Below are 27,512 nucleotides of genomic sequence, written 5' to 3'. Positions count from 1 at the left end.
AACGAGGAGCCAGCTTTGGTAGGACACACCTTTAATCCTGGCACAAAGAGGTAGAGGCAGACAAATCTCTGTGAGTTTGAGGCCAGCCTACTCTACATAGCAAGTGATAGGCCAGCCAGGGCTACACGGTGAGACCCTGCTGCTAAAACTAAAACAATAAGGCGGAGAAGTGACTGAGGAAGATGTTCTGAAGTTGACCTCTGGCTTCCATAAATGCCTACGCGCACGTGTGTGTGTGTGGGTGTGTGTGTGTGTGTGTGTGTGTGTGTGTGTGTGTGTGCGTGCGTGTGTGTGTGTGTTTCTCTCTGTGTGTATATATGTATATGTGTGTATGTGCCTCTCTGTGTGGGTGTGTGTGCATGTGTCTCTCTCTGTGTGGGTGCGTGTGTATGTATCTCTGTGTATGCATGTCTGTCTGTCTATCTTTCTGTCTCTGTCTCTCTTTCTCTCTGTGTGTGTATGTCTCTCTCTGTGTATATGTGTGTATGTGTCTCTCTCGTATGGGTGTATTTGTGTGTGTATGTCTTATGTCTTTCTCTCTGTGTCTGTCTTTCTGTGTCTGTCTCTCTCTCTGTGTGCGCATGCGCTCATGAGTGTGTGTACATGTGAAGGCCAGCGATTGACACCCATCTCTTCCCATCTTACTTTTTGAGTCAAAGTCTCTCACTGACGCTAGTGTTTTGCCTCAAGGTTAGTCTGATTGGTAAAGGAGCCCCCAGGAATCCTCCTGTATTTTCCTCTTCAGTGCTTGGGACTGCCATGCTTAGCCTTTATGTAGGTGTGGGGGGATCTGCACTCAGGCCCCCCTCATGCTCTCATGGCAAGCACTTTACCAATGGAGGCATTAATGTCCTTAGCTCTTGAGTGTTCTGAAATAAGCATATAAAGCAATGTGGTTGGTTATGGCATTTAATCACACATCCTGCTTCTGCTGATCCCCGACTCTCTCCACACTTTGACCCCTCCCATGCTCTGGAGTTCCCTTGTACCTTCCTGTCACTTCATTCTCTCGCCTCCCTCTTCTCTTCTCAAAACCTCTTTTTCTACTCGTGTGGCCTCTTTCCTGGTGTCTAGTTTCATGACCTTTACCAACACTCACATCACCCACGTAAAATCGAACAGCTGGCATAGCATGTAAGAGAAGACACAGACAGCATCTTTGTCTTTGACTTTGGACTATTTTGCATCAGATAAGATTTTTCCAGATTTCTGTGTGAGGATAGGACGGGGGATTTCTTTTCTAGGACTAGGCCTGGGGCAATTGTCTCTAGTTCTGTATGTAGGCATTTCTGTTTGTTCTGCCTCTTGACTTTTGCTGACTGGTGTTCTACACTATCCCCTCCATGTGTCAATCACGCTCCTTGAGTGAAAAATTACTCCTGGTGTGGAAGAGAAAGGGAAGCAGAGAAGATCCCTTCTCCCATTTGTCTACTAATTTATTTATTTACTTTATATCTCAATTGTAGTTCCCCTCTCCTCCCAGTCTCCCCTCACAAGCCCTTTTCCCTCCCCTCCCCTCCCCTTCTCCTTTGAGAACTAACCCACCTTGGCACATCCAAGGACTAGGCACATCCTCTCTCACTGAAGCCAGACGAGGCAGCCCAGATAGGGGAACAGGACCCACAAGCAGGCAACAGAGCCAGGGACAGCTCCTGCTCCAGCTGTTGGGAGACCTACATGAAGACCAAGCTGCACATCTGCTGCGTGTGTGTGTGTGTGTGTGTGTGTGTGTGTGTGTGTGTGTGTGTCGCTAAGTCCAGCCCATGTATGTTCTTTGGTTGGTGTTTCAGTCTCTGGGAGCCCCCAAGGGTCCAGGTTAGTTGACTTTGTTGGTCTTCCTGGGGAGTTCTTATCCCCTCTGTTCCCTCAATCCTTCCTGCAATTCTTCCACAAAACTCCCTGAGTTCCATCTGATGTTTGGCTGTGATTTTTTTGGACTGGGGGAGATTGTGAATATTCTTGGCCAGTGGTTCTCAACCTTCCTAATTCTGCTACTTGTTAATATAGTTTGTCATGTCGTGGTGATCTCCCAACCATAAAATTATTTTCATTGCTACTTCATAACCGTATTCTTGCTATTGCTATGAACTGAAAATATCTGGTCTTAGGTACCCCCTTCCCTCACCCATGAAAAGGTCATGACCCACAGGTTGAGAACCTCTGTTCTAGGTCACATTTCTTTCCACTCTCTACCCTTGGTCGATGCTGAGTACCCGTCTACCCAGGCCCTGGCACACATCGCTAACATCTGGCTGTGGGAGGAGGCTGGTCTCATCTGGTGGGAAGAGAAGGGACAGGGAGGACATTGTTGGTGGCACAAAGCAGTGCAGTGAGTGCTTTCTGGAACCAAGCCTAAGAAAGTTGCTATGAAAGAGAAGTTTGTCTTGGTGTTTTAACATCTCGACAGCAGCTCAGGAATAAATAGGCAGAACATGCCTCCCACTAGCCCTCGGTGCCAACTGTAGCCTCCTCGTCTGATACCCACACTGACCTGGGCTATGGACGTTTATAAATAGAGCTATTGAAGAATCAGGAGAAATTCATGCATCGTTGAAAAACGTTCTTATTGCCTGGGCCCTGGGCATCTTACCACTTCCCCCCACTCCCTGCTAGTGCAGACATTTAAACTCTCTGGTTGGACCATCTGTGTAACCTCAGATAGTGAGGTCACAGTTCTTGGTTTCCAAGTGCTAACTTACCATATGCAGAGGTGTGGAGGTACTTGATCCAGTGAATCCTTCCAAAGAAGTGGTTTAGCAAATGGGGAAAATACAATTCTTGAACCTTTTTTGGTTTCCATTTTGCCTCTTCCATTTGCTGTTTTAATGACTTCTTCAGGTACTTTTTAAAAAAATTTATTTTATTTATTACATATAAGTACACTGTAGCTGTCTTTAGAAACACCAGAAGAGGGCATCGGATTTCATTATAGACAGTTGTGAGCCACCATGTGGTTGCTGGGAATTGAACTCAGACCTTAGGAAGAGCAGTCAGTGTCCTTAACCACTGAGCCATCTCTCCAACCCTTCTTCAGGTAATTTTAAAACTTCTTTATATCTTAATTTTTTATAACCTGGGGATGTTGGCATTAAAGAGCACTTTCTAGGCTTGGAAGGAGGGTCAAATGAGGTCATATTTGTGACTGCTTTGAACTGTATTTAGTAAATGCATCTCACAGCCTGATCCTTGAACTCCGTCCCTTTCTCGTGGTTTCTTTTCCCTTTCCTCCTCATATTTCCCCTCTCCTTCCCTCTTTCTCCCCTCTCCCACTCTCCTCCTCTCTTCTTTCTCCTCTTCTTCCTCCTGCTGTTTTCTCCTGCTTTTTTTTCTGTTTCCTGCCTCTTCTCTCCAAATTCTGGAATTATGTGCAAGAACACACTTGACTTAAGCTTTATTCTCATTCATTCATTTGTTCATTCACAGGTGCGCTAGCCTGAGGGTGGAGACCAGAGAACAACTTTTAGCAGTCAGTTCTCTCCTTCCATTATGTTGTGCAATTTACACTCATCAAGACTTAGTTATACCAGACTCACTAACACTATTTATTATAGAAGAAACCCCAACCCTACAGGAGATGGAGAAATAAATAGGGATACAGCAACAAAATTAAACTACACTTTATCCTTCTCAGTCTGTGGGTATTCAAAGAGAAGGGTGAGTGATAGAAGATAGAAGTAACATGCTATCAGTGTCAGCTAACACACCTGATGCTCATTCACACATGTGCCCATAACTGACATGATGTCAGTGTTAGCTAACACACCTGGTGCTCATTCACACAAGTGCACATGCATGTGTGTACCTTTGAGAGAATGTAGTGCAATCATATTACTTCTTAGGATATCTTCCTCTGAATGGCTGCCATAGTGACAATTAGCATAATTAAAGCTTATCATTAATATTTCTCAAGCGTTCATCAAAGTGTCTGACCAATTTGCAATAAAAATTAACTATATATTTATTTACTTTGCACATATGGGACATTATAGTCACACCAGATTTAGGAAAATGTTTGTGGTTCAAAGATATTCGTGAGTCAGGCATGGTGGCTTATTAGAAAACTAATTTTTCCTTTGCCAGTGTCTGTTGCTGATAGATTCTTAGAGGTGGAAGCCCATACTCACTTCCCCTTCTTGGGACTGGGATCCCATGTGGCTTGAACTTGTACAGGTTCCATGCCCAGGCTTTTGCTTTTGTTGTGTTTGGGGTGTTTGTTTGTTTCTTGTTTTGGTTTGTTTGTTTGTTATGTTTGTTATGTGAGTTCTGAAGATTGAACCCTTAGCACTCAGGCTTGCAAGGCAATCGTTCTACCAATGAAGCCACCTCCCTAGGCCCCTTTTTGGTTTTGTTTGTTTATTTGTTTGTTTGTCTCCCTGTAGTTTAGGCTGGCTTCATACTCACAGAACTGATGTTCCTGCCTCTGCTTCCCAAGAACTGGGATGACAGGCACATGACAGGCACACACACACACACACACACACACACACACACACACACACACACACAGAGAGAGAGAGAGAGAGAGAGAGAGAGAGAGAGAGAGAGAGAGAGAGAGAAGAGAGAGAGAGAATAAAAGTTGGGTAGTTGGGTAGGTAGGTGGGGAGGTGGAGAGGATCCGGGAGGAGTTGGGGGAATGAAGACGTGTGATCAGAATATATTGTATAAAATTTTTCAATTAAAAAGCAAAATAAATAAATCTTTACAATTAATTTTATTTATTTGTTTGTTTGTTTGTTTGTTTAATTATTTATAGAAAGAATTTCTCTGTGTAGTCCTGGCTGTTCTGGAACTGGCTTTATAGACTAGGTTGACCTTGAACTCAGAGATCCACCTGCCGCTGTCTTCTCAGTGCTGGGATTAAAGGCATGTGCCACCACACCTGGCTAAAATAAATAAGTGTTAAAAAAACAAACAAACAAACCTGAGCATAGCAGGGGTATCTGTAATCCCAGTATTGGGGAGGCAGAGATTTCTAAATCTTTAGGGCTTTTGGCCAGCCAGTCTAGCCTACTGAGTGAGTAGGAGTTTGGCCAGTAGGAGTTCCTGTCTCAAACAAACAAACAAACAAACAAAAACAAAAACAAACAAACAAACAAAAATTTCTTCTGCCTTCTACTCCTCCTGGGTGTATTTGCTTCTTTTGTTCTAGAGCTTTCAGGAGTGTTATCAACCTGCTGTTGTATGCTCTCTCCAGTTTCTTTTTGGAGGAACTCAGTGCTATGAGTTTTCTTCTTAGCACAGCTTTCATTGTGTCCCATAAGTTTGGGTATGTTGTGCCTTCATTTTCATTAAATTCCAAAAAGTCTTTAATTTCTTTCTTTATTTCTTCCTTGACCAGGTTATCATTAAGTAGAGCGTTGTTCAGTTTCCATGTGTATGTGGGCTTTCTGTCGTTTTTGTTGTTATTGAAGACCAGCCTTAGTCCATGGTGACCTGATAGGATGCATGGGACTATTTCTATATTTTTTTATTTTATATATTATATATTATTTCTATTCTTAGGCAAATGGATGGAACTTGAAATTATCATCACAAGTGAGGTAACCCAATCATAAAATACACACATTGTATGCACTTACTGATAAGTGGATATTAGCCCAAAAGATCAGAATAACTAAGGTGCAATTCACAGACCACATGAAGCTTAAGAAGAAGGAAGACCAAAGTGTGTATGCTTCAATCCTTCTTCGAAAAAGGAACACCAGGGGTTGGGGATTTAGCTCAGTGGTAGAGCACTTGCCTAGCAAGCACAAGGCCCTGGGTTTGGTCCCCAGCTCCGAAAAAAAAAAAAAAAAAAAAGAAGGACGACCAAAGTGCAGATGCTTCAGTCCTTCTTAAAAGGGGAACAAAAATATTCATAGGTGGAGATATGGAGACAAAGTTTGGAGCAGAGACGAAAGGAATGGCCATTCAGAGCCTGCCCCACCTGGGGATCCAGCCCATATACATACAGCCACCAAAGCCAGCTACTATTGGGGATGCCAAGAGGTGCATGTTGACAGGAGCCTGATGTAGCTGTCTGCTGAGACACTCTGCCAGAGCATGACAGATACAGAGGTGTACTCTTAAAGCCAACCATCGAACTGAGAACAGGGTCCCCATTGGAGACGTTAGAGAAAGGATTGAAGGAAGTGAAGGGGTTTGTAACCCCGTAAGAACAACAATACCTACCAACCATAGCTCCCAGGGACTAAACCACTACCCATAGCCTTTGGTCCTGCCAAGGCTGGACACCCCCCTCCCCCCAGTGTAGGGGACTGTTAGGGTGGGGAGGGGGGAAGGGATGGGTGGATGGGTGGGGGAAACACCCTCCTAGAAGAAGGGAGAGGGTGGATGGGATAGAGGGTTTATGGATGGGAAACCGGGAAAGGGGATAACATTTGAAATGTAAATTTAAAAAATTCCCAAAAAAAGAGACATTAAAAAAAGTGTGCAAAAAAAAAAAAAAAAAAGTAGTTCTATTCTTCCAGCTAAGAGGATATTGTGAAGTCACCATGAATTCTGGGATTAGGACTACCTGAGGGCTTGAAGCAAATTACACACACACACACACACACACACACACACACACACACCCCTGCCTGCACTCAATACATCCTGATTATAGTTTTCCCTCCCCCTATTTCCTAGATTCCCCCTCCCCCCTCTTCTCTCTTCTCCTCTAGATCCACTCCTTTTCTCTTTTTTTTTTCTAATGAAAAGAATGGGGTTCTAAGAGATAGCAACCAAATATGACCGAATAAAACAAGATAGAGCAAAAACCATCACATTGAGGTGGGACAAGGCAACCCAACAGAAGGAAAAGAGCCCCAGGGGCAGGCAGGCTCAAGAATCAGAGACCCCCTAGTTCACACTCTCAGGAACACTCCTACCAACACACAGGCACACTCTTAGGTTAGTAAACTTATATTTCGGGGTACTTTGTTTTGAATGAGTGAGTTTGTTAAGCACATAGCTTGCTATACTTTCAGTTTTGAATGAGTTTATTGAGCACAAGGCAGGGTAAAGGAGTAAACAAAAAGTGATTGGTTGACTGAGATGAATCTCATATTGGGGCTTCCAAACAGCCAGCAGGAAATGACTAGGGAGAGACAGTCAGATGGAGTTTCCCACAGAGAAATTCCAGGGCGGAGCAGGGTGTCCCCTCCAGGGAACCTTTTAAGTAAGACAACCCCACACAAAGAACTACAGGCAACTGGGTAAAGCTGGGAGTGGGAGAGGTGGTCCTTCCCAGGAAAGAGTGCTCTAATTGGATGTTTGATGCCAAATAGTCAACCCTGAAAACACAGATACAAATAGCTTTATATGGACTCAATAGATTACACTTGACAATCTCCATGTGTACACAAGCATGCAATAATAATTGATTAAAAAAGGCCATGAATTTGAAGGAGATAAGGGAGGTGTATATGACACACTTGGGAGGGGGGGAAGAAGGGCAAATTGTCATTAAAATGCTATCTCCAAAGGAAAAACTAAAAGAGGAAAAATAGATAACAAATAATAGACAGAAGCATCCTCATCAAATTGGGTGCTCTCAAGATCCAACAGAAACTGACTGGGAAAGTCAGAGCAGTCATCTGGAGTTCTCCACTGAGCTTTCTGTCCTCGCCTGAGCTCCCCATGGGTGCCCTGCAGCCCTTCTCCCACTTCTGCTGTATTTTCTCGCAGCTCGTTTTCTTCTAGCTGTTTTCAAGAAGACAATGTTTTTACTCTTTGGCTGATGGCTGTTTCCCTTCGTCCGTGTTACAGAGTCTGGGAGACAGCTCATCCCTAGGTCCTTAGAAGATCCTCTGAGACAAACATACTTGGGTCTCAAGTGAGAGAGGTCAGTCCTACTTTTCAGTGAGCTCTCAGTGAGCTCAATCATCCCAAGACAATTAACCAATAGAATGTACAGAATAAACCTTCACTTCCTTTCAGATGGTCTCAAAGCCTCCATTCACGTAGAGAATACATCCCGTGACCTTGACACCACAGTCACTCTCCAGAGATCGTGACTTGAGGGCAGGGTCTCCTGGTCCTCCAGTTGGAATTCTTTTATGCTGCAGCGAGCCTGCCAGGAATGAAAAGGAGAAGGCGAAAGAGTGGGTGGCTGCAGGAGGCAGGGCCATCGCCAGATTCTAGACCCTGCAGGCTCCAGTGTGAGGATTCCTTTTGGCTCCTTTCCTCTGTGGTTGATGCTTCTGCTTGGAGCTGCCAGGCAAGTGCAGGTAAATTCGTGGGCAGAGGGGTTCTAGGGTTGAGATTATCCTGAGCTTTGAAGAGGTGTCTGTGGGTGGATGCATTCGTGTTTACAAAGAGACAGCTTTGAAATTGATGCAAGATCTGTCAGTCAGGGATATGGCCCAGTATCCCGGGCCTCTGTTGCTGCTTGTTTTGCAGTTTCATGGCCAGGCTTTGAAGAGAAGCATCTAGAACGCTTTCCAGGCCAGGCAGAGGAATGTGGGAGCAATGAGTTTGGGTTTGCACAGCCAAGTTCCTCCTTCCTCAAGGGTCCTTCTTTCTGTTTCTCCTTAACTTTCTGGGATGGATTCAGTCACTGATGACATTCTGCACGCCCCCCCATTCCTCTCAAAAAAATATGTGAGATGCTTTGAAAAATGCTCATTAAAATTATGATGGGATTTCAAATAATCTGTTTAGGTGCTTGAAAATCTACTCAAATTCTGGGATTTCCTTTCCTAGTTCGAATGTGTGCTTGTTGTTACACTTACACTCTACTTATCCATCTATCTATCTATCTATCTATCTATCTATCTATCTATCTATCTATCTATCTATCTATCTATCATCTATCATCTATCTATCTATCATCTATCTATCTATCTATCTATCTATCTATCTATCTATCTATCTATCTATCTATCCATATCTATCTAGCATCTATCTAATATCTATCCATCTATCTAGTATCTATCTATCTAGTATCTATCTATCTATCTATTATCTATCTATATCTATCTATCTATCTATCTAGTATCTATCTATCTATCTATCTATCTATCTAGTATCTATCTAATATCTATCTATCTATCTAGTATCTATCTATCTATCTATCTATCTATCTATCTATCTAGTATCTATCTATCTATCTATCTATCTATCTAATATCTATCTATCTATCTATCTATCTAGTATCTATCTATCTATCTATCTATCTAGTATCTATCTAATATCTATCTATCTATCTAGTATCTATCTATCTATCTATCTATCTATCTATCTATCTATCTATCTATCTATCTAGTCTCATGTAGGCCCACTTATCCCTAAACTCACTGTCTGAGGATGACCTTGAACCTCTGATCCTCCTGCTTCCCCCTCCCTAGTGCATGTACCACCACACCCAGTTTATGCATTGCTATGGATAAAACCCAGGGACTTATGCATGTGAGGCAAGCATTCTACTAATTGAACTACAGCTTCAATGTACTTGAGTTCTGAAAATCAGCTCTGTAGAGCAGTGCATTTCATCACGGCATTTTCATGCATACTTTGATTTGTTATTTCTCCCCTCATCCTCTCTCATGCCCTTTCTTCTAGGTTAGTCTCGTTCTTCTCTTTTCCGCCCCCATTCTTCTCACATATCACATCTATTCTGTTCCCCTTTCCTTCCTCATCCCTTAAGACCTCTCTTCCCCATGCCTTCTGGTTTTTTTAGATGTAACCCGTTTCTACTTTAATGTCCTATACCCACACATATGTACACACGTGTAAAAAAATTAAAATCTGGGTCCTGTCTTTGAGAGAAAACACGTATTACATCAGTATATGTCTTTTTGGGCCCTGGCTACTTGGTTTAGTACGATAGTCTCCTGTCTCTTCATCTCCCGGTTGTCTCAGTGAGTGGTGGTTGGACTGCAGCCTGGCGCAGGACGTCAGGGGAGGACTTTCTACTTGCCGTATTGTGTTAGCGCTCGGAAAGTTTCAGGACCTTGGGCTGGGAAGATGGCTCAGTGAGTTACGTGCTTGTTGTGAGAGCATGAGGACCTGAGTTAGAATCCCCCAAACCCACGTCAGAGCTGGGCTGTGGTGGTGTATGTCTGTAACCCCGGCAGTACCGTGGTGAGAGGGTAGGCGGAGCCTGGAGAACCCCTGGAAGCTGGTAGGCTAGTTAGCCTGGCACTCACAGTGTCAGCAAGAAACCCTGCCTTAGGATTGGTCCACAGGGGCTTCTAACTCTGCATTTGTGCTGTGGCATAAGCACGTACCTTCCACATATCACACAGGCACACACATACACACACACACACAGACACCTACACCCACGCCACACACAGAGGCACACACACACACAACACACACACACAGACACCCACACCCACACCCACGCACACACACAGAGGCACACACACACACACACACAGGCACCTACACCCACACCCACACATAGAGGCACACACACAGGTACCCACACCCACGCACACACACAGAGGCACACACACACACAGGTACCCACACCCACGCACACACACAGAGGCACACACACAGGCACCCACACACACAACACACACACACACACACACAGGCACCCACACCCACACCCACGCACACACACAGAGGCACACACACAGGCACCCACACACCACCCACACACACACACACACACACACAGAGGCACACACACAGGCACACACACCCACACACAGAGGCACACACACACAGGCACCCACCCCCACGCACACACACAGAGGCACACACACCCACACACACACCCACACACACACACACCCACACCCACACCACACACACACCACACACCCACCACACACACACACACCACACCACCCACCCACACACCAGACACACACCCACACACACCCACCCCACACACCCCCACCCACACACACACACACACCCACACACACACACACAGGCACCCACACCCACGCACACACACACAGGCACACACACGGAACCTGTTAAGTCCCTGTATCGTTACTTGTATGTATGGATGTTTACAGATGTCCACTTGGGATTAGATAACATAGGCCGTCTGTCCCTGGAAAAGGCTAATTCTCTCTTTTAGAAGCCTTTAATTGCCTGCAACCCCGTCTAGAAATGAGGCCTTGTGACATTTCCTCTTTGCACAGTAGCTCATTACCTGCTGCTGTCACCTTTCAGGTTTTGTTTAGACAACCACATTATTGAGCTTGCACAGGAAGTTAGATGCTCTGGCCCTCGGCTACTACAATCTTTCTGCTCCGGTCTTGTGAGGTGTGCTCTGAGTCTTAGGTGTAAGGCTGTATTGTAGGTGTGTCAACTGGGACTGGGCATTCTGTAGTCAGTGGTAATCTACATCTTGACCAGATAGAGCTAGTTTGCATTCCTTCTTTCTTTCTTTCTTTCTTTCTTTCTTTCTTTCTTTCTTTCTTTCTTCCTTCCTTCCTTTCTTTCCTTCCTTTCTTTTGCTATAGTATTTTATCTTATACAAAAATCTAACTGCAATAATAACCAAGAAAGTAAAATCCAGTAAGTGTATAGATTACAGAACTGTTTTCAAGAATGTAATCTGATAACGAGTCCTACTTCACTTACAAAGCTCAGATGCAAAACTGTTTTTATCGCTAGAGTTGTCCGAGGATAAGGACCAAGTGCACTTCTATCTCAAGCCAGGCTTCGAGTTAGAGCTTTCAACATAAAGACGCACAACATGAAAATAAAATACCAAAACACTTCACTTAGTCTACAAGTTCTTTGAAGAGTTTGTAGCAAGCACATTCTGTGGAGTAATCGTCATCCGCAACAGGAGTGTCAGTTCTCCTTCCAGAACCTATAAAACCCCAATGCTATTGCCAAGCAATTGAACACGGAGGCTGCAAGATAACGAACTGTCTCAGGTTTGCTCGACTCCATCAGCGTTTTTAAGGAAGAGATTTCAGTGTCATTTTTATTACTGGTCTCTTTTGGTTTGTGTATCCTTTTTGGTAAACTCATTGGTTGCTTCCATAAGTTGCTTTTCTTGATCTGTGAACTTGTCTGTCGCTCTGCTCCGTTCCAGGTTGATGTCCAGCTGATTGTCCGCTCTGACTCGAGTGGTTTCATTAGTCAACTGCTGCTTCACTTGATCTAGTTCAGTTTTCATTTTCTCATTCACTGCTGCTCTCGGATTTGCAAATTCAATTTTCTCTAGGATGACCAAATCTTTTCTTACAGAATCCAAATGAGCCATTAGCTGCTGGACGGTTATTTCCTGTTGAGCTTTACTCACCATTTCCTTGTAGATCGTATCCAAGGAGACATTTGATAACGTACTTAGTACCGATACAATCACCTGTGCTTGTGTTTTGTCAAATCCGTGAGTTTCCAAGTCCTGCACCCACGCATGGGTATCAAAAGTTAATTTTCTTTATTCTAAAGGAGTTATGCCCACTGGTTTTCTATCATAACCCGATTTAGTTGTGGTGGTCAAGAAAACTCTCCGCAGGGCAGACACCCGTGGGGAGTTGAAATCCAGCGGATTCCGCTGCCCTCAGGACGAAGGAATCACAGAATCCAGCGGCTCCTCTTACTCTCTGAGCTCCGGATCAGCAAAGGGAAGCGGGATGGTGTTGATTCTAGCAGAGGCTTTCGGACAATGAAGTTCTCTCACCATAAGGATGCTGGGAAATGTAGTTTCCTATCTGTCACTAAATCACTTAACTTGCAGCGGGGGTTTTTCTTCAACAAAGCCAGGCCTCTTCCCAGAGCCACACTTCAAACGACTCAGAGCTTATCCCCCTAGTCCAGATGGAGCTTTCTATAAAGGCTCCATTTGCTGCAAAAAGAAGCTTCTCTGGTGAAAGATGAGAGCTGTACTTAGTTGCGGATATCAGGATAAGTGTGTGTGTAACGTGTGTGTGTGTGTGTGTGTGTGTGTGTGCGTGTGTGGGACAGGGGAGGGAGGGAGGGGGGAGAGAGAGAGAGAGAGAGAGAGAGAGAGAGAGAGAGAGAGAGAGAACAAAGAATTAGAGGCCATGACTTTGAGAAGTAGTTGAAGGACATGGGTAAAGTAGGGAAGAGGGGGAGAAGTAACATAAATATAGTGCTCATGTATAAAATTCTCAAAAAAGGGAAAGCAGATATAAAGAACTCTGTGGAACTTTCTAGAATAAGAGGTTTGCATAGTATCTTAATAGGACACAACTGCTATAAAATAGTTTTGAATGATTGATTTGTGATCCACAGAACTTTCTTTTATTTTCCAGTTCTGGAGGCCCCGGGAAGTCCAGGATGCAGGCACTAGCAGACAAAGTATCTGGATTAGGCCTTTACTTCATGGATGATGATGTCTCTGTGTCTTCAATTGAGGAAGGGGCTGAAGGGCTCCCTCAGATTTTAACCCATTCATGACTTAAAGGCCTCTCTCTCTCTTCCTCTCCTGCCCCCCCCTTTCTTTCTTCCTTAGTTCTGGGGTTGAATCTAGGGCCTTTGCATGCTAGGCAGGTATGTGTCCCCAACTTGTCGTTGGGGAATTCTAGTGAAGACATTACTATACTGCTGAGCCTCAACTCATCGCTAGGCCCAACTGTTGGTAAAGGCACCAACAGTTAGAGCACAACACATGATCGTTTGGGAGTGAGACAGGAAGATGTGGAAGAAGGTACCTATTGGGGCAGAAATAAAGATAGCGCACTTGGTATTATGACCAGACCACTGAGAAATTTCTGAAGTTTGTCCTTGATAATGGTTACTCCTCGTCACGAGGGAGATAAACATTCAAAGAACAGAGATTAGAGATTTGAATTTCTAACCTCATTTTGGTTTGCCCCCAAACCCTGTGACATTTAATTATGCCAAATTCTTGTTCCCAAGCTGGTAAAATATAAAGAACACTGGACTAGAGTAAGCACTGGAATTCACATTGGTTTCTAAATCACCAACTTATACATTCTGTTTTAGTTTTAGGTTTTTTTTTTTAAGATTTATTTTATTTTGTGTGTATGAGTGTGAACTTGCATGCATATACGTATGTACACCTCAGGCATGCCACCATGGAGATCAGAAGAGGTCATTGGATCTGCTGGAACTGTAGTTACAGATGGTTGAGAGCCACCATTGTGGGTGCTGGGAATTGATCCAAGCCCTGTCCAATAGCAACAAGTACTCCTAATCAATGAGTCATCTTTCCAGCCCTCTGTGGTGATAACCTTAGTTGTCAACTTGACACAAACTAGAGTCACTTGGAAAGGGAGTCTCAGTGAGCGATTGCCTAGATCAGCTTGGTCTGTGAGCACGTCTTTGTGTGTGGGAGGCAGTTTGCCCTCACTGCTTTAATTGATTTGGGAAGACTCGGCTTGAAGGTGGGCGGCATCATTCTCTGGGTTTGGGTTATGGATTGTATAAGCATAGAAAAGGCAAGCTAATCACTAAGCATGCATGCCTCTGTCTTAGTGAGGATTTCCATTGCTGTGAAGAGACACCATGACCAAGGCAACTCTTCTAAGGGGTAACATTTAAATTGGGCTAGCTTACAGTTTCAGAGGTTCAGTCCATTCATGGCAGGAAGCATGGCACCGTCCAGGCAGACACGGTACTGAGAGAGGGGGCAGAGAGTTCTGGCATCTTGATCAGAAGGCAGCTAGGAGAAGACTGACTCTTCTGCACTGGGTGGAGCTTCAAAGACCACCCCAACAGGGATGTACTTCCTCCAATGAGGCCACAGGTCCTAACAGTACAACTCCCTATGGGCCAAGCATATTCAGACCACCACACCTTCCTTTTCTCTGCTCCTGAGTGTGGATGTAATGTGGACAGATGTTTTAAGTTCCTGCCACCTTTACTTCCCTGCTGGGATGGACTGTATCCTGGAATTGTAAGCTGGAATAAATCCTTCTTCCTTGTTTTCTTTTTCATGACTAGAAATTAAACTAGGATAGCTACATAAATTCATATTATTCACTTACATTTCTTTAACTGGTAAATAAGGGGAGTCTGAGACTTGGTATTAATTATGGTTTGAATGAGTGTCCTCACAGAAATACATACATAAAGATTTAGCCTTTAGGGTAGTGTTATTAGAATGTGTTGTGGACTTGAAAGAGCTTTTTTTTAATTTAAAAAATTTATTGGATATTATTTTATTTACATTTCAATTATTCCCTTTCCGGTTTCCTATCCATAAGCCCCCTATGCCCTCCCCCTCCCCTTCTTCAATAAGAGTGTTCCCCTCCCTATCCAGCCCCCTTTCTTGCCCTCCCCATTCCCCTACACTGGGGGCCCAACTTTGGCAAGACCAAATGGCTTCTCCTTCCTTCGGTGCTCAACAAGACCATTCTCTGCTACATATGCAGCTGGAGCCATGGTTCTGTCCATGTGTACTCTTTGGGTAATGGTTTAGTTCCTGGGAGCTCTGGTTGGTTGGCATTGTTGTTCTTATGGGTTACTGCTAGCATTTGCCTCTGTATTTGACATGCTCTGGCTGTGTCTCTCAGGAGATATCTATATCTGGTTCCTGTCAGCATGCACCTCTTAGCTTCATCTTAGCTTTTGGGGCACATGTGAGGAAGCTCTGAATGGCCGTTCCTTCAGTCTCTTCTCCAAACTTTGCCTCCGTATCCTTTCCTATGAATATTTCTGTTCCCCCCTTTTAAGAAGGAGTGAAGCATCTACATTTTGGTCATCCTTCTTCTTGAGCTTCATGTGGTCTGTGGATTGTATCTTGGGTAATTTGAGTTTTAGGGCTAATATCCACTTATCAGTGAGTGTATACCATGTATCTTTTTCTGTGATTGGGTTACCTCACTCAGGATGATAGTTCAATCCATTTGCCTATGATTTTCATGAAGTCATTGTTTTTCATAGCTGACTAGTACTCCATTGTGTAGATGTACCACATTTTCTGTATCCATTCCTCTGTTGAAGGGCATCTGGGTTCTTTCCGGCTTCTGGGTATTATAAATAAATAAGTCTTCTGTGAACATAGTGGAGCATGTGTCTTTATTGTATGTTGTAACATCTTTTGGGTATATGCCCAGGAGAGGTATAGCTAGGTCCTCAGGTAGTGGAATATCCAATTATCTGAGGAAACTCCAAACTGATTTCCAGAATGGTTGTACCAGTTTGCAATCCCATCAATAATAGAGGAGTGTTCCTCTTTCTCCACATCCTCACCAGCATCTCCTGTCACCTGAGTTTTTGATCTTAGCCATTCTCACTGGTGTGAGGTGAAATCTCAGGGTTGTTTTGATTTGCATTTCCCTTATGACTAAGGATGTTGAACATTTCTTTAGGTACTTCTCAGCCATTCGATATTCCTCAGCTGAGAATTCTCTGTTTAGCTCTGGACTCCATTTTCAATGGAGTTCTTTGTATATTTTGGATGTTAGCCCTCTATCAGATGTAGAATTGGTAAAGATCCTTGCCCAATCTGTTGGTTGCTGTTTTGTCCTAATGACACTGTCCTTTGCCTTACAGAAGCTTTGCAGTTTTATGAGGTTCCATTTGTCAATTCTTGATCTTAGAGCATAACCCACTGGTGTTTTGTTCAGGAAAATTTCCCCAGTGCCCATGTGATCGAAGCTCTTCCCCACTTTTTCTTCTATTAGTTTGAGTGTATCTGGTTTGATGTGGAGGTCCTTGATCCACTTGGACTTAAGCTTTGTACAGGGTGATAAGAATGGATCGATTTGCATTCTTCTACATGCTGACCTCCAGTTGAACCAGCACCATTCGTTGAAAATGCTATCTTTTTTTCCATTGGATGGTTTTAGCTCCTTTGTCAAAGATCAAGTGACCATAGGTGCATGTGTCCATTTCTGGATCTTCAGTTCTTTTCCGCTGATCTTCTTGTCTGTCTCTGTACTCTCTGGGGCTAGAGAGATGGTGTTGTGGTTAGAGTGCTTGCTGTTCTTTTAGAGGACCTGAGTTTGGTTCTCACCGTTCATGTCTGATTCATGATTCATGTGAATCATGGTTGATTCACAACCTCTTGTAACTCCAGCTCAAAGGGATCTGATGCCCTTGTCTGGTCTCTATGGACAGGTACACACACACACACACACACACACACACACACACACACACACGCATGAAAAATAAACATAAGAAGAGGAGACTAATGGGAAGTCTTTAAATCATTGGAGACCTCTCTGTCTCTGTCTCTGTCTCTGTCTCTGTCTGACTCTCTCTCTCTCTCTGTCTCTCTCTCTCTCTCTCTCTCTCTCTCTCTCTCTCTCTCTCTCTCTCTCTCTCTCCATATGTAATATGGACTGGAGTTCAGTGTCATTCTCTGGGAGTCAACCACCTTGTATTTGTATTTGAGACAGGATCTTTTGTTGGTTGGAGGCTCTCCAATTGGCTAGGATCTTCCTATCCCAGTCTCCCCAGTAATGGGGTTTCAAGCATGAACCACCTCATGCATTTTTACAGGGGTTTTGAGGATTAAGCTTAGGTTTTTATGCTTGTGTTTTGCTGATTGAGCAAACCTACCATTTACAAAAATGTACTCTTGAAAGGGCTTGTGGGATTCTGTCCATCTTCTTGTCTCCTTGGGTTGAGACCTTTTGCTCCAATCTTCTCATTGCCATCCAAGACATGATATGTTCATTCAATGAGTAACCCTCACCAAATCTGTGCTATGTTATTTCGAGTTCAAACCTACACAACTGTGTGTAAGCAAACCTTTTGTGTATATAAAGGTAATTAGCTCAGACATTACATTGTAGGAATATAAAGATGGCTAAGTGGTGTTTGATCACTTTTGGAGAGGAGCAAAAAGCTTGCTTTGCAGATCTGTGGGTTAGCAGTGAACTCGACAGACTGAAGCCTCCTCTAAAAGTCAGTGAGACAGCTGCACTGATAATTGTTCTCTGCTTGGTGGCAGGATGTGCTGCAGTTTCCTGAGACAGCTATTGGCTCAGGAGAGCCAGCACTCCACCCCGGTGGGGCGCTTCCTTCTTCCGGTGCTCGTGGGATTCCGTCTCCTGATTCTGGTTTCCAGTGGACCTGGCGTTTTCGGCAATGATGAGAACGAATTCATGTGTCATTTAGGGCAGCCAGGCTGCAAGACCATTTGTTATGATGTCTTCCGCCCTCTCTCTCCGTTGCGCTTCTGGGCCTTCCAAGTCATCCTGATGGCTGTACCCAGCGCCATTTATGTGGCTTTCACCCTGTATCATGTGATTGGATACTGGGAGGTACCAGGCAAGAACAAAGAGCAAGAGGCCCATATTTGCAAAGGGGATCGTTGCAAGGATGTCTCAGGGGCTATGAGCCTCAAACTTCTCTGGGCCTATGTGGCACACCTTGGGGTGCGGCTGATCCTTGAGGGAGCAGCTCTAGGAGTTCAGTACCATCTATATGGCTTCAAGATGCCCAGCACTTTTATATGTCGTGAGGATCCTTGTATTGGCAGCACAACCTGTTTCCAGTCTCACCCTTCTGAGAAGACCATCCTCCTCAACACCATGTTTGGGATCAGCGGGGCCTGTCTCTTATTTATTTTCTTGGAGCTTGTGCTTTTGGGTTTAGGGAGGGTTTGGAAGACGTACAGGCACAAACTTCCCCTCTTTAAGAACTTGTCAACCTCAGAGCGCTCGGTAAGACACAAGGACACACCCGATGACTTGTCAGTGGTGGAGACAAAAGAGCCATTTTGAGAAGCAGGTGAGAACCCTCCTGACAGTCATCTGTCCCTGCCTCTGATGTCTCTGTGTCGGCAGTCCCCACCCTTGTCCTTTGGGGTGAACAGCTCCCCACGTTATAATGTGTAGATAATCGATCTCCAAGTAGATACCTTCTAAAAATTATTTACTTTTTACTTTAAATTGTGTGTGTGTGTGTGTGTGTGTGTGTGTGTGTGTGTGTGTGTGTGTGTGTGTGTGTGTGTGTGTGAATTCAGGTGCCTGTGGAGGCCAGAGAGAGGTAGCTGTCCAATGTGGGTACTGGGTTCTTTGGTTTCTTTGCAAGGGGAGTATGCACTCTAAATCACTGGAATATCTCTCCAGATCCCAGATGTATTTTTTTTAAAGGGATGAAATGTTTACTTTGGTTCACAGTTTGAGGGCACAGTCTCTCATGGTGGAGAAGGCATTTATATTTATATATGAAACACGTCGTAGCCCTGGCTGGCCTGGAACTTGCTATGTAGATCAGGCTGGCTTTGAACTCATGGAGAACCACCTGCCTCTGGCTCCCAAGTTCTAAGATTAAAAGCACAAGCCCCCACGTGTGGCTGAGGCAGCTGTATTTTGATGACCACCCCAGACTGTTTACCAGTCCCTATCCCTATCAGTTTCCCATCTCTGTGCAGTAGACCATGGTCTGTGCACTCTCTGTCTTCCCTGTCTTCAGCTTCTGCTTGGTGTCTACTTTGCAGAGTTATACAGTTGCCTGGTTTGCCTGTAGAAAACTCTGGAACTTGATCTTCTTCAGTACATCCAGTGTTTTGGCTGGGGAGATGGTACAGTGGGTAAAGACTCTTGTCATGAAGCCTCATGATCTGAGATTGATCTCCAGAACCCACAGGGAGAAGGGAGAAAAACCAGCTCCCACAGGATGTCCACATGCATGCTTTGGAGAGCGTACACACACACACACACACACACACACACACACACACACACGTTAATAATAAATAAAATAATAAAATCTCAGAAAACAAAACAACAAAACCTCCTGCATCAATTAGCTGTCACTTCTAACTTATCTATCCTTTTCTCCACTAAACATAGGCAAATACCAACCTAGTTTCTGTTCTAATGGATTATCTATCTTAATCTGTGATTTTTTATAGAGGTGGAATCATGCACTATATCTGTTAATCACTTGTATATCTTTATGGAAATGACCATGTTTTTGTGCCAATTAAAATCAGGTAATTTTTTTTTTTTTGGCATTGTAAAAACTCTTTATTTGGGGGCTGGAGCAATGGCTCAGTGGTTAAGAGCACTGACTGCTCTTCCAAAGGTCCTGAGTTCAATTTCCAGCAACCACATGGTGGCTCACAACCATCTGTAATGAGATCTGATGCCCTCTTCTGGTGTGTCTGAACACAACAACAGTGTACTCATAACATAAAAGAATTAATACATTTAAAAATATTTTAAAAACTTCTTTATATATTATAATTTTAGGTACTTATCAAGTGACTCCTTTCAAAATAGTCTCTTCTATCCCATGGGTCATCTTCATTTTTTTCTGAGTAGCATTTCTTTAATTCTTTACATGTTTACAGTGTACTTTGATCATGTCTACCCCCATATTCCTCTCTAACTGCTCTTGGGTCTCCTGTCATGCCCCTGTGCCATGTCCTCTTTTCTTTATAACCCGCTGAGAAGAAAATCAGGGCTACTCAGATGTGCATGGTGTGAAGCCATCTACTGGACCATGGTCAATCTACTTGATGCCATACCTCTGAAGAAGATGGCGTCTTCCTCTCCCAGCATCGATCAACTGCTAACAGTTCCTCAGCTGTGGGCTGTCCCTCACTCATTCATGCTGTAATGCGGATGTCTTGAGCTTGTGCAGGCAACCACTACTTCTGTGAGTTTATGAGTGCAACTCCCTGCCATGTTTAGAAGCTTCTGTTTCATAGCAGATCTCCCAGAGATCTGGCTCTTTAAAATTTTACTTTCTCATTTCCCTATCTTTTCTAATGTTCCCTTAAGCTTTGGGGGCAACAGTGTGATATAGATCTCTCATTTGGGACTGAATACTCCATAGACATTCTTTTCCCACATTTTCACAAATTGTGAGTCTGTATATTGGCCACTGCCTACTGTAAAACGAAATTTCTGTGGTCTGTGCTGAAAACTGACCTAATCTGTATCAAGAAGCATTTAGAAGACAGTTTGATACTGTGTCAATTTAGCAAACTAATAATAATAAACTTTTCTTGTCGCACCCACCTCCGCCGGCAAGGAAGACGCAACACGGTCGGATTCTTCTCAACAGCCTTTATTGCAGGACCACCTCTTTGCTGATACGGGGATGACGAGCGGCAAAGTCGCTCGCCTTATATACACAACAGTATGCTAATAATCTTTCAGGGATTGGCGGAGCACGGATCACCCCACTATCACCCCACTATCACCCCAGCTACTTGTCCTCCAGAGATTGGCGCAGCATGAACCACCCCATTAGCATAGTACTGCCCCAGCCAGTTTGACACCAGGTGAAAACCTGCGCAAGCGCAGTACTGGTGTTCACCACAGGAGGGCGCCGGATCACCTCATTATCCTACAGCCGCTCCAGCAAGGGGACAAGCCTGCGCATGCGCAATGAGCTGTGTACATCCAGATGGGGCTGGATGTCGGCGCCATCTTTGTTTTACTGCACCGCTCCCTACATTTTCTTTAGGGCCTTTGAGCTCCCCAGGATGGGTTCTTGGCCAGATCTGTAGTACTAGGCATGGGTTTTCTCCTATGGAGTGGATCCTCAATCTAATCAGAAAGCAGTTGGTTACTCCTGTAACATCTAAACCACTGTTGCACCCATGGCTGTGTCTTGTGAGGCTGGTTGTTGTAACTCAACAGATCAGAAAGAGTTTTGATGACTAGGAAGGCTAGCCGGGAGGGAGTTGGCAATATTTTTTTGATGTACAAGACCTTTTCATTTTGATGAAATATAATTACTTCTTTTTCTTTTGGTGTTTGTGATTTTGGTGCTACATTTAAGTGACCATTGTTTGATACAAAACTATGAATTTACACTTTGTGCTTCCATCTAAGAATTGCATACCTTTAACTTACATTTATGTCTCTGATCTCTTATGGAGTGGGGAAAAAAGACAAAGGATGACATTATTTTTCTTATTGGAAATAGTGTAAATGAGCAGAATATTTGAAGTGTAAGAAGGAAAAAAATCTTGTTAATCTAGAGTCCCATGATTGACAGAACTGACTCTCAAAAGTAAATGCAAAAGAAAGGCATTTGTCTTGATGTACACGGTCTTATTTTAGTTTGTTATACAGTATTTAGTTGATGTCCCTGGGAGGACTGCTCTTTTCTGAGTGGAGATGGAGGGGGTGTGTGGGAGCAGGGAGGTGTTGGGAAGAGATTGCTGGGGAGAGAGGAAGCAAAACTGCAGTCAGGATGTAAAATATGAGAGAAGAATAAAAATAATTTTGAATTAAAAACAAACAAACAAACACCCAATCCCTGAATTATAAATAAACTTAGATGGTTACACTAAAAGAAAATAAAGAATGTAAATGTTCTTCAAAAGGATTGGGGAAAATGCATATACAGTGGAATATTGCTCAGTCTCAAAAATGAGAGAAAAAGAATAGAAAAAAAAAAATAGGGGATTCTGTAATATCATGGAGGACCCTGGAAAGTATATGTTATGTGAAATAAGACACAAGAGCAGATGTGATGGTAAACACATAACATGTAGAACACTGAAAATTCAAGCTCATAGAAAGAAAGAATAGAATGTTTATTACCTGAGACTGGACCATGGAAGGATTGGGGAAATGTTAGTCAAATGACACAAAATTCCAGTGAAACAAGAAGAAAAAATTCAAAAACTCTATTGTAGACCATAGGGACCAAAGTTATGGTTTTGAGTTTTGTTAGGTGTTTTGGCCAAAAAAAAAAAAAAAAAAAAAAAAAGTAAATTAGGTTAATAGATTAAGTAGGTTTGTTCCACCACCCTACACATGTACCCACATCAAAACATCATGTTGTATATGCTAAATATTTACTTGTCAGTTAAAAAAGTTCAATTAGGACAATTGTGTCTTTTTTTAATACAATGAAATAGATACATTTTTAAAATAAAGAAATGCATTTGTAAGTAAAATCAAAAGCTAAATGCTTACAGATGACCAATATTTCCGTAAGTGTTGGTGACCTACTGTTTCAGTTACTTTTCTGTTGCTGGGATAAAACACTGGCCTGAATGGGAGAAGATGCATCTGGACCTGCAGAGATAGATATGCCAGTGTTAGGTGATATCGGGGGTAGGGCACCTTCTCAGAGGAGAATGGGAAGGGGTATGGAGGACCAATTCTGTGAGGGGGGACCAGAAGGGGATCTTCCCAGCATTTGGGAAGTAAATAAATAAACTACCATGACCAAGCAATTCGTTAAGTGTTTTATCTAGGACTCAGAGTTCCAGAGGGTTGGAGTCCATAACCATCTCCAGATTGTGCTGTGCTTAACTATGCTTAAAATAAACCACTCAGGATCAGACTCTTGGAGTTTGAGCCATTACCTACTGAACCATGTTGAACTGAACTGCCCTTTTGCCTTCTACCCATAACCTCTCTGCAAGTTCATTAAGGTGTTGGTTTGGCTCAACATTTTCCTGGTAATAATTAATCAATCCTGTGTGCACAATAAAGCACAAAGTAAGCTAAATGAAGATGGGATGTGACTACATTGAAACTCTCTGTAAAGTGTATGTGATGACGTCCATAAAAATCGGTTGTAAACAACGGCATCAACTGAAGAAATAAGTTTCATAAATATGAGAAACAAAGTTGTAAGAACAAGGTTCTGGGAATATGGAAACAAGGTTTTGGTGGTCAGAGTGACCAGGCTTAAGTTGAGACCAGCCAAAACAAACAAAGCTGTTCTCGGAAAAAGACCCCCTTACCCCTCCCTGTGATAAATTCCGAGAAAAACCGCCAGATGTGTCAGCTTGACCTTATCTGACCACCCAGCTCCCCCCACCCTTTCTCAGGGACTTTCTGAGGCCAGGTGCAGAGCAGGATGAGGAAATCGGCTAATTAAGCCAAAAACAGCCCCTTGAGTGAACCAACCAATGCCCGATGAGATCCTTTGTCCTGTGTTCCACTAATCAGAGTGTAAGCCAGCTAACTCTGTTGCTGAGGTCTTGAACTCTGTAAAGTATAAAAGATGTGTGCTTTTTGAGTTCGAGGTTGCCTCTCCCTGCGAGGATGAGCAACCCCATGCGCATGGATCAATAAACCTCTTACCATTGCATCGGTCTGTTGTCATATTGTGTTCTGTGGGTTGCACTCCTGAGCTAAGACCACTTTGGGGTCTTACAACACAACCAACCAGACCCCACCAGAGCTCCCAGGGACTAAACCAACCAATGAGTGCGCGTGGAGGGACCCATGACTCCAGCCACATATATAGTGGAGGATGGCATTGTCCAGTATCAATGGGGAAAAAAAGCCCTTGGTCTTGTGAAGGCTCGTTTCCTCAATGTTGGCGAATGCCAGGGTGTTGAGATGGGAGTGGGTGGGTGGGGGTGGGAGTGTCCTCATTGAAGCAGGGGTAGGGGGTAGGGGGTAAGGGAGAGGAAAGAAGGGGGATAACATTTGAAATGTAAATACATAAAATATCCAAGAAAAATAAAATAAAAAATTGGTTCTATAGATTGAGTGAGCTTAAGGACTGGAGGAGAGTTCAGTGTTGTCTCTGGGTGCAGATCACCAAAGCTATCAAAGGTCACCAGATTAGCAAGCATGACTGCTCCCAGCCTTCTGGGAGGATAAATTACGTTCATTCCTTTGAAAGAACAGCCCTGTGTTCTTAACATTCCAGCCCCTCCAATCCCTGTGCTTATCTGTGAGCACAGAGTTCTCCGTGCCCCTACACATACCAAGGGAGGCAGTTCCTTATGATAAATCTCATGTAGGTGTAAGCATGCAAGTTATAGAGACATCTTATTAGTTCTGTTTCTTTGGAGACCCATAGACTACTAAATTCATTGATTATATTAATAGCCAGGAATAAGGCACGTGGAATTTAATGTATTCACAAGTAAAGTCCTCAACAGCAACAGTTTTCTTAATCATTAGGGAATGACTTTATTCCTTGCTTTTAAATCCACTTTGAGGCTTCTGAGTAAGATCGCAGTGTAGAAAGTCGTTCCAGGGGACCCAGTAAAGGAAGAGTCAGAACAAGAAAAAATAAACTTTAATCCAGCAGAAAGAGAGAAACAGCATCAGAAACTTACAAAGGTAGCATTAGAATATGTGAAAATTCCAGAAAAAAATGACGTAGTGTGATACATTGATAGGTAACCCAAGGGCTGGTGATACAAGGGCTTATGCTTAGTGGTTAAGAGTGTTTGCTATTCTTGCAGAGTGCCAGAGTTGGGAGGCTCACAACTGCTGTAACTCTAGTTCTGGGAATCTGACACCCTCTTCTGGCCTCTGTGGTCACTCAGCTTGTATGCACAACATACCCACCCTCAGGGTGATTAATACACAGATCCTCTCTTCAGTTTTCAGTGCCGTGGCTACTTCTCACAACTGTGATACATCAGGAGGCACTCCCATTTCCAAGCCCCAGCTAGAACAACCGTTCACTCAGTGGGTAGGATCTGATGAGTTAGAGAACCTGCCCAGACTGTGGAAAGCTAAGTGTGGCCAGCAGAGGTCACTGACATGCAAAGAAGAAAAGCTACTAAAGTGAAGGGAGTTCTTGTGGGACACAGCATTCTGTGGAAGGCAGCATGTGTCCAACACAGACTCAGTAGCATCATTAAACCGGAGGGAAGACAAGATTCCACATGTCACCAGACCTTCTCCTTCATTCCATGCATGTAAGTAAGCCAGGGCTATACAGAGAAACCCTATCCTGAAAAACAAACCAATCAACCAACCAACCAACCAACCAACCAACCAACCAACCAACCAACCAACCAACCAACCAAAGAAACAAAAACAAGTTCTTTTGGGTGTGTGACTGAAGAGATGGTCGCTTATCCTTGTCTATGGCTGCACTATTACTGGGAAATGGTACCATCCTATATGGCCGTCAACAGATGAGTTGCTAAATGCAACCCTTATGTAGAATGGAATTTTATTTAGCTGCACAGAAGACGAATTCATGGTACTAGTAGAAAATGTACGCACCCAGCAGTCAGTGTGTCCAGCAAAATAACTCGGATTCGGAAACACAAATTCTGCACCTTCTTGGGACGTTTCTTTTTGCTTTCATGGCTGTGGATCAAATCTAGGCTTCTAGAATACCAGGCAGATGCTTTATAGCTGAACTGTGCCGCAGATCATTGTAGGGTGATTATCGTGATCTCTCAAGTCCTATTAGGGGAAGAACTGTATGTTTGTTAAAGATTCCACAAATGCTGAACAGTAATGCAGAGCTTGGAATAGAACAGATACTCATCAATAAACAAGTGAGTGATACAGATGGAATATCTCAGCTAGAGAGATACTATATTCTTGCCTGAAGAAGAGCAACAGATCAAAGAATTAAAAGTTATTGAATAAACTGGATGGCCGTGTCACACACCTTTAATTCTAGCACTCAGGAGGCAGAGGCAGGTGGATCTTTGAGTTTGAGGCCAATCTGGTCTACAGAGCGAGTTCCAGGATAGCCATGGCTACACAGAGAAACCATCTTGAGAAAACAAACAAACAAACAAACACACAAAATAAGAAATTCTTCAAAGAAAGTGATGATGCATTTAATCTATTTGAAGAATAAGTGACAAATATGGGGCCAATCCACTTATTTAATATTCAAATGATAGAGTAACAATATATTTTGAAAACAAATTTAATTATGTGTATGAGTGTGTATGTGGAGTTTTTAAAATTAGTTTTAAAAAACGTATTCACTTTACATCCTGCTCACTGCCCCTCTCCAAGTCACAATCCATCCCACATTCTCTATTCTTCTCTGAACAGGTGGGGCACTCCCTGGGTATCCCCCCACTCTGGCACTTCAAGTCCCTTTGGGGCTAGGCTTTTTCTCTCCCACTGAGGCCAGACAAAGCATCCCAGCCAGAAGAACATATTCTGTGTACAGGCATCAGCTTTTGGGATAGCCCCACTTCAGTTGTTCAGGACCCACATGAAGCCCAAGCTGCACATCTGCTACATATGAGCAGGGGGCCTAGGTCCAGCCTGTGTTTGTTCTTTGGTTGGTGGTTCAGACTTTGAGAGCCCTAAGGGTCCAGGCTAGTTGACACTATTTGTCTTCCTGTGGATTCCTATCCCTTTTGAGCTGCAATCCTTCCTCCTATTCTTTCATAACAGTCCCTAAGCTCCATCCATTATTTTCCTGTGGGTATCTGCATCTGTCTGAGTCAGCTGCTGGAAGGATATTCTCAGAGGACAGCCATGCTAGACTTCCATCTGCAAGCATAACAGAGTATCATTAATAGTGTCAGTGACTAGTGTTTTTCCATGGGATGAGTCTCAATTATTGGTTGGCCATTCGTTCAGTCTCTACTCCATCCCTGCAGCTGCATTACTTGTAGACAGGATAAATTTGGTGTTGAAAGTTTTGTGGGTGGGTGGTGAAGGGATATAATATTTACTTGTTTTACCTCTAGACAAGGGATCATGACATGTATCCTATACAATTGGAATATAATTAAAAGTGAGGGTGGAAATGACTTGTGTCCACTCTATGACTTCTTTTTCTACAATAGAAATGCCAGAGAAACTCTCAAGATGGTCCATGAGGTGAGAGAGACTAGTTCTCTATCAGATTGTTTTTAAAGGATCGAATGCAAAGTTACAAGAAAGGCCTGTAATTAAAAATGAAAAGCAAGTCTGCGATTCAGGAATTGTTTGTGTAGATAATTGGCCCTCAGAGAGAATATTCCTCTGTTATCAACAAAGTACACATCC

At 43.4% G+C, this 27,512-nt stretch overlaps 1 protein-coding gene and 1 pseudogene across 1 annotated transcript; one reads left to right on the top strand and one right to left on the bottom strand.

The window, feature by feature from the left end:
• The first annotated feature begins 7,967 nt into the window (after nucleotides 1–7,967).
• Gjc3 (gap junction protein gamma 3) lies at nucleotides 7,968–19,032 on the top strand. Its single transcript, XM_032886980.1, has 2 exons — nucleotides 7,968–8,213; nucleotides 17,807–19,032. The coding sequence occupies exon 2, from the start codon at nucleotides 17,808–17,810 to the stop codon at nucleotides 18,579–18,581; it is 774 nt and encodes a 257-aa protein (XP_032742871.1). The 5' UTR covers nucleotides 7,968–8,213; nucleotide 17,807; the 3' UTR covers nucleotides 18,582–19,032.
• Nucleotides 11,664–12,427, bottom strand: LOC116885670 (annotated as a pseudogene).
• Nucleotides 19,033–27,512: the final 8,480 nt, after the last annotated feature.

Source organism: Rattus rattus, chromosome 16 (genome assembly GCF_011064425.1).
Source record: "Rattus rattus isolate New Zealand chromosome 16, Rrattus_CSIRO_v1, whole genome shotgun sequence".
NCBI classification, from domain to species: Eukaryota; Metazoa; Chordata; class Mammalia; order Rodentia; family Muridae; genus Rattus; species Rattus rattus.
The sequence above is the reverse complement of the archived record's forward strand: the minus strand, read 5'-3'. Positions and strand labels throughout refer to the sequence as shown.

Coding starts and splice junctions, on each gene's coding strand:
- Gjc3 (XM_032886980.1), top strand. CDS start 17,808: ATGTGCTGCAGTTTCCTGAGACAGCTATTGGCTCAGGAGAGCCAGCAC.